Here is a 14,177-nt window from a genome sequence, read left to right as displayed (position 1 = left end):
CATTCGTTGAGTGATCTCCCTAGCACTCTTAAAATTTTGAAAGATTCAACCCAGCATAAAACCTTCGACCTACATCTTGCCCTGCTGGCAGAGTGTTCTGGGGCCAGAGTTCTAGCAGAATCCTCATCAAAGAACCAGAGAGACTTCATCCAGCAACTGATGGGAGCAGATGCAGTCCCACAGGCAAATATTAGGCAGATATTGTCATTGTTCAAGTTACTGTACATGATGTACTCAAAAGGAATTTAATAGTTCCATTACTTTGCAATGTTGAATATATTAACCTATAATTTGAGTCTGTTTAGGAAAACAACTTTCCAGCTTCTTTATTTAAAATAAAGAAGGTCTGGCAAGATGGCTCAGCATATAAAGGCACTCGCCATCAAGCCTGTCAACCTGAGACTGTTCCCTGGGATCTACATGATGGAAAAGAAAACTGACTCCCAAAAGTTACCATCTGCCTTCTGCACTCATGCACGCGCGCGCACACACACACAGATCAATCTCAATGAGCAAATACAATTGGTGTGGGAGGTCCTTCTGTCTACATGTTACCTTTATTATTTAATGGATAAAGAAGCTGCCTTGGCCTATAGCATGGGAGGAGGAAGGCAGAGTTAGATTGAAGCCATGGATCCGCCACCAGAGTCAGACATGCCGAAACTTTGCCGGTAAGCCACTGCCATGCAGCAATATACAGATTAATAGAAATGGGTTAAATTAATATGTAAGAGTCAGCCATTAAGAAGCTAGAGCTAATGGGCCAAGCAGTGATTTAATTAATACAGTTTCTGTGTGATTATTTTGGGTCTAAGCTAGCCAGGCGGCCGGGAACCAAACAAGCAACCTCCTTACTATATATAACATTAAAATAAAATTAAGAGAAAATTAACATCTCGCTGTAAGAGAGACTCTGTGCTTATCTCTTTAGTTCTATGTGGAAATGGAATGTTATAGAGATGTCCCCTTCCCGCACCAGCTAGTCTGTTCTCTCTTTTCCCCTGGTCTTAGCTTCTACTCATGGAAGCAGGACTTACAGGAAACGAGTAATTATTAAAAAAAAAAACAAAAAAAAAAAACAAGCCAGAAGGTGAAGGCACATGCCTTTAATCCCAGCACTGGGGAGGCAGAGGCAGGCGGATCTCTGTAAGTTCAAGGCCAATCTGGTCTACAGAACAAGTTCCAGAACAGGCTCCAAAGTTACACAGAAGAAACCCTGCCTAAAAAAATGGTAAAACAAAAAGGCTAATTAACTATTAAAACATTAAAAATAAAGGGAAGAAGTCAAAATTATTTAATGGTCTTGCTAATAATGCTAACATTTAAAAAATATGCTTATTTTCTATTTTATATGTATGAGTGTTCTAGCTGCATGTAAGTATATATGTGCATGCCTGCTGCCAGTAGAGGCCAGAAAAGGCTATCAGATTTCTGGAAATGGAGTTACAGGCATTTGTGAGATGACATATGAACCCCAGTAGAACAGCAAGTGGTTTTAACTCCGACCCATCTCTCCAGCACCTGAGAGCTAGGAGTGGTGAGGTGTGCCCTTAGCACAGGATTAGAGGGTGGTGGAGACAGGAGGTACCTATGAGCTTGAGACCAGCCTGGTCTACTTTATTCCAGGATAGCCAGGACAAAATTGAGACCTCCCCCCACCCCACCCTAAGCCCCAAAAAGTACAACTGAGATTAAATAGAACATAAATACAAAAATGTATCAAATTCATGGACTGTTAGGACACCTTCTACTCTATTTTTATTTTAGTTAAGATTTTAATGTGTTGATGCGTGTGACTGGGTATGTGCATCGGAGTATATAAGGAGGCTAGACCTTCACAAGCTGTGGTCTGCCCAAAATGGTGCTGGGAATAGAACTAGGTCCTCTACAAGAACAGCATGTACTCTTAATCACTGAGCTATTTCCCCAGCACCAAGAAACTCGGTTCTTAACATTTAATTTGCTGTCTAGTTTAATTCTAAAATAATTCTAATATACTTATTAAATTACCTTTCTTTAGAAATTACTCTCAAATCTCAAGATTTTGCTAAATTAAACTAACCTTAATGCTTACACAAAACTAGTCTAAAACCAAATTTTCTACAACCTACACTGAAGAGAAAATGTCCCCTTATTCAACAGAGTATTTCTTATACTAATTTATTTATATCTACATATAACAAGACGTACTCTAGGGCTGGGTGTGGTGGTTTCATCCCTACTATCTTAACACTTGGAAGCTGAGGCAGAGGGATTGAGACCAGCCTGGGCTACAGTGTGAAAACACGGCTCAGAGACAAGACGTGAGCTGGACAAGGTAGATGGAGGTAAGTACCTCCACCAAGTCATTCTCCCACCTCCACATGTGCACTGTGGTACACATGCTACTGCCCCCAAACAATCACCACCACCAATGCTCTCCTAGTTAATGGTAGATAATCCTCGCCTTCACAGAGTTTATATTCTAATATATTAAACAGTGTCTTAGGGCTGTTGATATAGTTCAATGCCAGATCACCTGTCTAGTGTGGGCAAGCCCTGGGTTCAATATTCGGTCCTACACCACAAAAAGAGGAGGGCAGGCATTGGAGGGGAAGTAGAGGATAAAAAGAATGGATAAAAAGCAGCATAGAAACTGTATTTTTAATTCAAATGATTAAATATGAAAATCTTACATGCTGTAAAATTTAATACCTTCAAATGTTACATGAAAGCCAATACAAATTTTAATATTTTATAATTTTCTACTTAGCATCAGTCTTCCTAAAAAAATCTTTTTCTTTCTAATAATTTTGATGACTATTTATAGAATAATATGCACACACACACACATCCATACATACAAGACCATCCCATGGAGATAACCTGCAAAGCAGGCACCTCACTGAGCTGTGAGACACAAATAGTCACCACTTTGCTTTCAAGATGATGGAACCAAAAACCCACTCAAGGGCAGCAAACATTGCTATTATTTTACAAGTCTAAGTTAAAGAAACATTTAAAACACAATTAATTAATTTAATTAAATATAATTAATTAGAAAGGACAAGAATTACCATGAGATACCTGGTTACAACATACTTCGCTGGCTGATAACACAATCTGAGTTTTACTAAAACTTTACCATCTAGATACACAAAAGTAAGGATTTTATCCACCACGAAATGTTTTTCTACACCAAAAGTGGTAATTACTGTATATTTAAAATTCACAATGAAGGGCTGATCTTTAAAAAATGGTCATTCCTCTTATATTTTACTTCATCCTCCCTAAACCTTATTTAGTAATTAGCTATGAATTCTAATACTTCATACATAATAATAAACTGTCTTTAGGAGATAAAAATTAGTCTACTGCCATCATCTTAGTATTTCTCAAGTTCCCACATACCAAGTACAATCAAAACCTCTGCTACTTAATGGAGAGGCAGAAGCCTACACAGCATTTACACAGAATGAAAGCTTACCTCCCCATGTGCTTGCTACCTGAGGAGCGGCTGACATGGCATGGACAGAGGGATGAAAGGTCGGCTGTTGCAGGTCAAGCAGGTCATTTGGCAGCTTAGATGTGCTAGGAAAAATATTGTAGACACTAGTTTTATTTCTATATGAACTCTGCTAAATTAGTTGGTCTCCTGTACTCTAACCCCCCAAAAATTAAAAGTGAAAAGCTTCAATGCAAACCTCAGAAGAACAATAATTCTGTAAAGGTAACATTTAACATAATTATACAGAGGTCCAGAAAAATACTTGAACACGACGTGTTAAGTTTCTATCGAATTTGAGTAACAATACCTTTTCTGGAAAGACTCGATGACTTTCCTAAGAAAATACCCATTCCCTTATAGCATATTCCAATTAAACATTAGTAATTTAGCCACATTCCATTTCCTAAACATATAAATATATCCATGTCACTTTATATTTAGGTAGTATACCACTGCATTGCTATTACACCTTTCGTATTCATTTGTGATTACAATATCATAAAGCAAACTCACAGCATCTGAAAGCATGCATTTGAAGACACTTAGACTGAGTATTCAGAGACAGCCTTTGTCCCCGTTGTACCTGTTAGAAGAACTAGGGGTAGAAAACATGTCGATGGCTGGTGCAGTCATTACACCTCCTGCTGAGGTGGACACCGGAGAGGCTGCAGTTGTTAGAGAGGTGTGCGGTTTCTTCGCAAGTTCTTTTAGACGCTGCTCCTGTTGAGAAAGGAACTTAGTATAAGGAACCTAAAACTAAACTGCTGGTACAGAAGCTGAAAAACAACAACAACAAACCATTTCCTAATTCTGCTTTAACAGCAGCAGGGTACCCCTAACTTTTCACCAAGAATTCTATGTGATGAAAAATGAAACTGAGTTTCAGCCTGTAGGATCGCTACACAATTAAAAACTTAGGTCTGGCTAGAGGTTTATTCACATGACGATCCCCTCTACTTGCTTTTCAGAAGAGAAAGCCCATACTTACCTTGAGTGCTTTTAAACGAGCCTGTTCTTCCTCTAGTGCTGCCTGCTTTTCCCTTTCGTCCACTTTGGTCAGAGATAGGCCAGTGCTTGCCAAAGAAGAGACTGCATTGGAAAGTGTTGTAGCCCTGGGGTAAGAGAATAAAAGTAAACAATTCATATCTAGAACATAAAATGAAGTAGCCTTGCTTTTGACAAACTAAAATAACAAGTTTATAGACTTAAAGCTAGTACTTCGGATGGAATCTTCTAACCAGCAACCTAGAAATTTCCAACCATTTTAACACTGTTCACTGATTCGCAAATTCATAGCTTCTAGAATTAAGTGTCCAACTCAAGATAAAATCTACAACACAGGAACACATTGCCTCTCTGAAGACAAGAAAGCAATAGGAAAGAGACCTCACATTCCTAGGAGTCCTCACAGAAAGACAGCATCAACGACAATTCAGTGTCCCTAAGACAGCTCCTACACTATCAACACCCTGGCTTCTGACACTTCTACACAAGAGAAGCAGAGCTTGAGCACCAGAGTGAGTCGTGCATGTCCAGGCCTGTGTCCCACGACAGCACTCCCAAAAGCGACTCCTGGGGCTGTCATGAGTCTGTGTGGCACCTCCTTTCTATGTGCTTGCTTACCACATAGACCGCCAGAATTTTCTTTTCAAACCTATTACACACACACATTCATTACCTCTCTCACTAGCCATATCCTTTCCCCTTCGTAAAGATCTATTCATACTAGATACCATGAACCAGCATTAAATTCTAGGATAAAGAACTACACCTGGCCTCAATTACTCTTCCTTTTCCCCCAATGCACTAATCGCTGTTGTAAAGCCATAAGGTGGCAAAAGCTAATCTAACTGATGTAAAGTCAGTATCGTACATGAGTTAATGAGAAGGCAATGGATGAGTCACATAATTATGACAAAAATAAGCCAATGATGTCATGATAAATATCTAAGAGAAACTGGTATACCTAAACCACGTTAGTAGATTTTTTTTATTTCTTTTCTATAACCAAATGGTCTCTAACATCTTGATGATTATAGTACTTCTATAAGTGTACTATAAAATCAAAATCTTGCACAAAATATTATTTAAAAAATCACTAGTGGATTTTTTTTCCCTTGAAATTGGTGGGTTGATGGGGCTTGGAAAGGGAGGAACATTTCAGGCTGACCTTACTCACCACAGAGACCAAGCTAAACTCACACTTGCCTTCTTCCTGCCTCAGCTTTTCAAGTTCTGGGATTTTAGGTAAGAGCCATTGTACCTAACACTGCTTAAATTTTATTACTAAAAAGGGGAGAAATCAGCAAAATATAAACTAAAAACCAAAAGGAACCAAAGAAAAAGTCTCACTATATATTTTATATATTCTTTTAAATAAAAAGGTAAAATCTTCCTAAGAAAACGAGATAATTATTCAAGCAACTACTACACCTGACTAAAAAAAATTCTATCAGTAGATCATTATAAGATAATTTCTATTGTTTTTAATTTGCAAGGTAAACTGGGAAATTAGCTCAAGACTTGACTTGATTAAAATAGAACTTGACAACAATCAATTCAATCCCATCAAATGTATAAAAAATGAAATAAGATGTCAGACATCCCAGGCCTGAATCCTAGTATTACTACTGCATCTACAAGGGGGATAGTATAGGAGTTGAGCAAAATTAATACAAAATTATCTTTTGATTTTGAAGCATGATATTTATGGTGAGTTTTAATACTGAAATCACAATTCTGAACAAAGCCTCACTGTCATACTTCAAATATGTCAACACTCACTGACAGCAGGAAGTAAATACATTAACCCCTAGGGAGTCCTCTAATTAAACATAATCTTCTAGATAATTAAGTCAGGATAGAAAAACCATACAATGAGGACCTTGAGCTGGTTTCATCTATTCCTTCAAAAAAAAAAGACTCATTTTTACCCTCAAAAAAAAAACCCCCCAAAAAAACCAAAAACCAATGTACCTGCTTGCAGCTGTGGAATCTTTAATTTTCTTCCCTTCCAAAGAAGCTAAATGTTGTTCTAAAGCATCAAGAAGACTGCTGGGAGCCTGAAATTACACAAATATTAGGAATTCATAACTATTACACCATTTTACAAATTAAATCAAATGTCATCTAACATGAGAACAACAAAAATAAATACATACCTCATGTACTAATTACTGGTGGCATTTTTAGCTACCAAAAATAAATTATAATCTTTTATTGTTGTTGTTATTATTATTACTATTGGAACATAAACTATTTGAAATTATTAATAAGCATCACCAAAAGTATAAAAACAAAAGATAAACATGAAATCTAAGAATTGTGTAAGAACCCAAGATTTTTAAATATTTAATATATGTAAAATTTTAGCAAAAACAGTATTGAGACTGAAGCACATACTTATTTTAATATGCATATAAAAGAATGAGTTTCAGGGCTAGAAAGTGATTCTTCAGCAGTGGGTAAAGACACTTGCTGCCAAGCCTGACATCCGTAGCTCAACTTCTGGACTCACACAGTGAAAATATGAGAACAGATTTCTAAATGTAGTTCTTACTTCCACACGTGTGTTGGCATGTGTGCCTGCAGTCACAAATGCTACACACATAAAATTACACACACACTGGGTGGGGTAGGGGTGGGGGTCAGATAAGGCTCAGCAATTAAAAGCACTTGCTGCTCTTTCCAGAGGACCTTAAGTTTGTTTCCCAGAACTTATGCAGGATAGCTTACAATCAACTTTAATCTCAACTCCAGGGGATTCGATGCCCTTTTCTGGCCTCCCTGGGCACCTACACACACATGGCATACATTCACATAGACACATGAATAAAACAAAAAAATTTTAAAAAGAAAAAATAAAAATAGCAAATGACCCAGCTGGAAAACTCCTGGTCATTTATTTACTCTAAGGGTTCTAAACCAACATACCAGAGATACTTGAACATTGTTAACTGCTCACAATAACTATGATATGGCACCAGACTAGATGCTGCTCATCAATGCATGAATGGGTAAATAAAAATGTAGTGGAAATACATAGTGAATTTTTATTCACTGTAGTGAAATGACATCATAACACTGTCAGAAAAATGGATGGAAGCCAAACCACCAAGTTAAAGAAGCCAGACTCAGAAAAGACAAATACTGTTTTCTGCTATATGTGGAATCTAGATTACAAAAGTGGGTTTTTTTTTGTTTTTTTTTGTTTTTTTTTTGTTGTTGTTGTTGTTGTTGTTTTTTCGAGACAGGGTTTCTCTGTGGATTTGGAGTCTGTCCTGGAACTAGCTCTTGTAGACCAGGCTGGTCTCGAACTCACAGAGATCCGCTTGCCTCTGCCTCCCAAGTGCTGGGATTAAAGGTGTGTGCCACCACCGCCCGGCTAGATTACAAAAGTTTATGTATATTTAGAAATTGTGTATGTATGTCTTAAAAACTAAATAATTCCTCCTGAAGGGAGAAGGAAATGTGAGAAGATCCACAAGGCTAGTGTTACGTGAATCTGCCTGCAAACTGGGTAGGAAACGCCACAGGTGCAGTTTTCACGGGTCACTACCCACGCTTGGGTGGGCTTTTCCACTGTGCAGCTGTTACAGTACAGCAGTGGACAGACAGGCCCACCATAGTAAGAAATGAGTTCATCATTCATTGCATGTGTAATAAGGTTAAAGAACTCTCCAGAAATACAGTAAAATGTTAAAATCTGAGAGAAATGAGCCCTTCTCACGGCACTGTAGTGCACATGACAGTGGATTGATGTTTTAACAATCTACTCACCTGGGACAGATCTGGAATATCTCCTCTGTCAATTCCAACTTGCTGCAAGAAAAAAATGCTGTATTTAACACGTGGAATTATAGCAATATGACATCGCCTCTTCAACATGCCTCACAGAAACACTGGGAGAAATGAGAGTGACTATCAACAGTTCTCTGGGACATAAAAAAGAAGCACATCTAAAAACACCAACTTTCCTTAAATTAATTTTCTTTTCACATTAAAAAAAAAATGCTTCTCCTGACAGTCACCACAGAAAATCCTTTCAGAACCTGTTATTTGGGAGCCAGTGAGACGGCTAAATAGAGAGGCACTTGTTGCAAAGCCTGACAACCTGAGTCATCCCTGGAATCACAACTGACTCCCACGAGTTGTCCTTTGACCTCAACACAAATGCCATGGCACTCAAGTGCCTACACACATAAATAAAATAGTTTTTAAAAGTCTATTTATTGTGGTACTCAGATTTCTCATGAATGTCAAGTGATATTTAACCAGGACTTAACTCTCTCCAGGCATTAGATAATTACCAGCATAAACAACTGCAACAAAACAAAACAAAAAACCTTCCTTCCTATTTAGTTAGGACTCAAATTAGAAACCTGTATTTCTCCCCTGACTATGACTTATTTTCTAATAATCCTCTTTTTCTCAACTTTCAAGAGTCTTAGAATAAAATCAGTAGAAAATCTAATCCAATCCTATTTAAATATTAATAGCTCATCACTCAGACTTGGACAACTGTTCCCTTGGAATGCATTCCAAGAGATTACTGTTGTCTTTACTTTAAGAACTGAAGTCTCCTAACGACACTGCAAGCCCAAAGACAGTCTCATAACAACACTATGCAACAGAATCTTTCATCTTAGATCACATGTACAGACAATGCATTCCACCTGTGTCTACATGCAACTTGGAGATAAGGAAGGGCTTTTTTTTTAAATGTATGGCAGTAACCGTAACTACCAAAACAAAAAATGCAAGAGACCAGAAAGGGAAGTCAACAAACTAAAACTGACTTGCAAACTGTACTGGAATCACAGCATAAACCCTGTCTCTTCAGTTTAATATGCAGCTGGTACAAGGGACTAGGGGCAGAGGTCAGAGTTCTCCCTGAAAGACCTGTCTGAATCAAAGCAAGTGTCTACAGGCATCATAAAAAAGGTCACCTCATTTGCTAAAGATAAAATATCATGCCAGGCAGTGGTGGTAGCACACATCTTTAATTCCAGGACTAGGGAAGCAGAGGCAGGTGGCTCTCTGTGAGTTTGAGGTCAGCTTGCTCTACAGAGAGAGTTCCAAGAGAGCCAGGGCTACAAAGAAACTCTGACTTTTGGAAGAAAAAAAGGAAAGAATAAAATATCACAAGGGTAATAGTGCCTAGAGCCACTAACTTGGTAATTAATGTAAGTAATCAAAATATTCTAAAGAAGGGGCATTTCTGGCAGTGATGGATAAGAGGGTAAAAAGAGGGGGAAATCTTTATGCATTGTCTCTGCTAGGATAAAAAAGGATGCCTGTAAACACTAGAACTGCCTTCTGTGTCAACTTCATAATAATTATTGAGAGAGATATAAATTTAGATTATCATATAACCTTCTCATACTCAGTAATTAACTATTCAAAATTCACTTATGTAGGAGAACAAAAACACTGAATTATGTGACTCAATTGCAGGCCTGTCTGGAGGAAAAAGAACTTAGGCAGACACTGGGCATTTTCTACCACCTTAACACAGTAAGCCTTCAAAAATAAATGGTTACTTCTAAACAGAGACATCACTGCCACCAGTGTACGTATTTGTAGAGATGTATACAATGTAAAAGTAGATTAACTTTTCAATATCCCACATAAATTAAATATTCAGCATCTGCATTATTAAATATTATGTCACATTAATATTGTTCAACAGAATTCAAAAGTACATATTACTACTACTACATATAGATAGAATATACAAGAATATTTAAATATTTCTTTCATTTGGATGATGATTTCTTCAAAATCCATACATATAAACAAAAGACTGCTTACCTCTGCAACCTTCAGAAACTCTGAGATTCTTGTCATTCTAGTCAGGAACTTCTTATAGATGTCAAGACCTTCTTTGCACTGGTTCTTTTTCATATCAAAATATTTTTCTGCTCAAAGAAGTAACAAAAATACTCTTAGTTAAAGTTTACTTAAACAGAAAAAAGATTAGGCCGTGTCTCCAGAAAGATCCTAATACTCTCAAAGGACTTACCCTACAACAAACGTAGTGCTAGATTACCTTGAACACGTAAGCAAGTTAGAAGCAATGCACTAGGAGGGTTAGGATGTCAGCAGCTGAGAATTGACTGGAGTGTACTCACATCACTATTTGTTCACATGACTGCTATGGGATATTTATGTGTAAACACATGTTATTCCACTTAAAACACTAAAATCTGTTTCTAAATACTTTACTAATAACATACCAATACTAACATTCTAGGATGGCAACTTCACCCAATGTCACTTCAAAAGCTCCCTTAAATTTCGTCTGCACACAGCAATAAAGAGCTTCACATTTACCAATCATGAAGTCGATGACTATGACTTCCACAGCTTTGTATGAAAAGTGAGTATAATTTACCTGTCCTCTTGGATTAAATTACCCCTCCTTCTATTAATGTTGTCCTAGTCTATGGAAACCACATTTCAATAAACTTTCTAAGGGTCGGGCACATACAAAATAAAAATACTTGGCATCTGATACTTAATACCTTGGCACTTTCTGCCATTCCTGTCTACTCCATTAAAACCTCAATTTAAAAAATAAAAGAGGGTTGGAGAAGTAGTGCAGAGGTTAAAAGCATTTGCTGTCTCTTAACAGAATTCTCTGTCCCTGGCACCCATGTCAACCGGCTCACAACTAACTGTGTGCAACTCCAGCTCCAGGGGATCCATCTGGCCTCAACAAGCACCTGAACACATAGGTGTTGCACACACATAGAGATTAATAGATATTAATAATTAATAATGCATCGCTAATAATAGTATATAGTGTTAATTATAATTAATAATAGTATTTGATTTTAATAACTGCATATTAATGGATTTTTATATTAATGGAAACAAAAGTATCCATTAATAAAAAAAATATTTAAAAGGTACCTTTCTATGCAAAATTAACTATTTCAAATACATCTTGCTATGCAAGAAAACATCATAAATTCCCAAACTACCCCAAAGAAAAAAGTAATCCAAAAAAATGCTGTCCGGCTTAAAAATAATTATTAATTTCAAATTTAAGTTTAGGGACTAGGGATACAACCCAGAGATAAAACATAATTTATTAACATCCAAGAAACCCTGGAATTAATCCCCAGTACACATGCATGTACCTCAATTTTAGGATAAAATATATATACACAAAATATATACACACATACTAGTTTTACAAAGTTTATTATAGAATAAATATTAAGGCAATATACTTTTTCTGAAACAAAGAAATAAGAGGCTTTTCCATTTAAGTATACATGACATAAAATGTATTATCATGCCTAATCTAACTTTACAGATTTTAAGTATTTCTAAAAAGAAATGAAACAGTCCAAAAAATTACAACTATATAAAAAAAGTTTAATTAATAGCTGAATATTCTGGTTATAAAAATGAGAATTTAGGGCTGGAGAGATGGCTCAGAAGCTAAGAGCACTGAATATTCTTCCAGGTCCTGAGTTCAATTCCCAGCAACCACATGGTGGCTCACAACCATCTGTGATGAAATCTGGTGCCCTCTTCTGGTGTGGAGGTATATATGCAGGCAGAATGCTGTATACATAATAAATAAATCTTTAAAAAAATGAGAATTTACCCACTTGTGTGGCTATACACGTAAATGCTTATGTTCAGGAATAAACCTTTTCTCCAAATACATATTTGACATGTGTCACAATGGACTTCATGACAGCATAAGCAACTAAAATATTACTAGTTCACAAGATTATCTAAGATATTGCAGTACTTACCCAATAAATTAATGATTCCTTCATTATATGCTGCAAAGAGTCTAATGGCATCTTTGAACAGGAGCATGAAGGCAGCATTTATTACCCCATTTGTGAGTTCATTACTATTAACCTAGGGGAAAATGGAAAATAAGATCAGCTTATCTCATATTTTAAATGACACTAACAAAATGATTCCTTACTACTAGTAAGACAATAGTCAGCTTATTAGAAAAAGAGAGTGCATTTTGCCTAGGATATACATTACACATAAGCTTTCCAACACATGATTGTGAAAAATCAGAATTATAGGCAAATATTGTAAAACTCTAAGAAAAAAAATAAGAAAGCAAACAAACAGCAAAGAGCAACTTCTGAACATTCATTGTAGTTTAGAATTGACTTAGAGTGAAAAGGCCATTTACCTCAACTCTTGAAATGACCCACCTACATCTCAAACCTCTTATAAAACTTTATTATAACACTAGTGGTTTACAAAGCATGCACTAAAAACCTATGAGAAAAGCAAGTAAAATTTTCTATACAATAAAGTATAACACAGACGCTAAAACAAGTAAATAATTTCATAGAAAGACCAAACTATGTACTAAGTGAAACATACGTGGTTGGACCTTCTGAGTCTCTATATAAATCAAAATAATGTTCTCTAAACAGCAGTTTCCTGTGTCTTCAAGCAAGAGCTTTTCTTCCTTTTTATGAAAGATTTTAGGCTCTGGGAATTATGTTCTCTTCTGTAGCTAACCCAGCACTATATAAAACCAGCAAAAGCAGTATGCAAACCAATCAAGAATCTGCCTGTGGGTCACTAGTGCTACTGTGAACACTGAAATTTTAATTTCATAAAATTTTTAAATGTCACAAAACAAAACCTTTTCAACTATATAAAAATGAAAAAATGATAAAATCATTCTCAAGTCACTAGTTAGTTATTATAGTGTGACACTTTCTAGTCTATGAAACAAACACATGAGTAGTTTGCTGAACATTTCCTTTAGTCAACACTCACTACCCAAATAACATCATTTAAAACTTACAGGGAACCTTGTCTTGAAAAAACAAAAAACCTTATAGGGAATACAATGCCAGTCACTAAGCAAGTCATAGCAATCTATCATAAATGAAATTTGAACCTCCTTTTATTTCTAAGTAGTTGTCATGCTTTAAGTCCTACCAAACAAAAGGGAAATATTGAAAAGGTTGTGCACAAGAGAAATCCTTACATTTTTAAAATCTAAAGTTCCTGTGAAGAATTTTAATAAAGCACTTTACCCATCACTTGTTTTAGTCTGTATAAACTAAAATTCTAGCACCAAAGAAAGCCCTAACCACTAGCCAAACATTATTACAGCATAGTAAAAAATTATGAAGACTTGGGGATAAAGTTATGATTATCTAACTAACTAGTTATTATTATCTAATTTTTAGGAATTTTGAATTACAAAAGCATATCAACTTACATTAAAATCAAGAAGTGCATCCATTTGGTTTTGGATAATTGGTACAGTTTTTAAGAGTTTTTCCGTGTTCATTGTTCTCATAACTCCATCAGCCCTATTAAGAAAATAAACCAAAATAATTCACCATTAAATCTCCCATTTGGCTCTCTATTTAAGTAACAAGACTGTGATGAAATATCATATATTTCTAAGTTATTACTGAACTCTGTATCTCAAGTAAGGATTATATAAAAAGAAATGTAAAACCAACAGCCGGAAACTAGTGCTACCAGCTGTACATGTACAGAGATGGCTCAGTAGTTAAGTACACAGCTTGGTCTTCCAGGGGCCTAGGTTCTGTCCTTAGCACCCACATGGCAGCTCACAACCATACATAGTACCAGATCTAGGTGATCCAAACCCCCTTTCTGGTCTCTGTGGGCATGAGAAAAAAAGAAAAAATAGTGTACACACATA

General features: G+C 36.2%; 1 protein-coding gene across 12 annotated transcripts in view; it reads right to left on the bottom strand.

The window, feature by feature from the left end:
• The window catches only part of Picalm (phosphatidylinositol binding clathrin assembly protein), an 84,380-nt gene that overhangs the window by 25,708 nt on the left and 44,495 nt on the right, over nt 1-14,177 (bottom strand). For all 12 annotated transcript variants that reach the window (XM_057755891.1, XM_057755893.1, XM_057755896.1 and 9 more), the window contains exons 5-12: nt 13,722-13,815; nt 12,265-12,376; nt 10,301-10,407; nt 8,267-8,308; nt 6,464-6,549; nt 4,476-4,599; nt 4,071-4,207; nt 3,467-3,570 (exon numbers count right to left, since the gene is read on the bottom strand). In XM_057755891.1, coding sequence (XP_057611874.1) covers nt 3,467-3,570; nt 4,071-4,207; nt 4,476-4,599; nt 6,464-6,549; nt 8,267-8,308; nt 10,301-10,407; nt 12,265-12,376; nt 13,722-13,815 — 806 coding nt within the window. The remainder of the gene's footprint in view (nt 1-3,466; nt 3,571-4,070; nt 4,208-4,475; nt 4,600-6,463; nt 6,550-8,266; nt 8,309-10,300; nt 10,408-12,264; nt 12,377-13,721; nt 13,816-14,177) is intronic.

This window comes from Chionomys nivalis, chromosome 23 (assembly GCF_950005125.1).
Source record: "Chionomys nivalis chromosome 23, mChiNiv1.1, whole genome shotgun sequence".
NCBI lineage: Eukaryota > Metazoa > Chordata > Mammalia > Rodentia > Cricetidae > Chionomys > Chionomys nivalis.
Note: the sequence above shows the minus strand (reverse complement) of the source record. Positions and strands in the feature narration are given on the sequence as shown.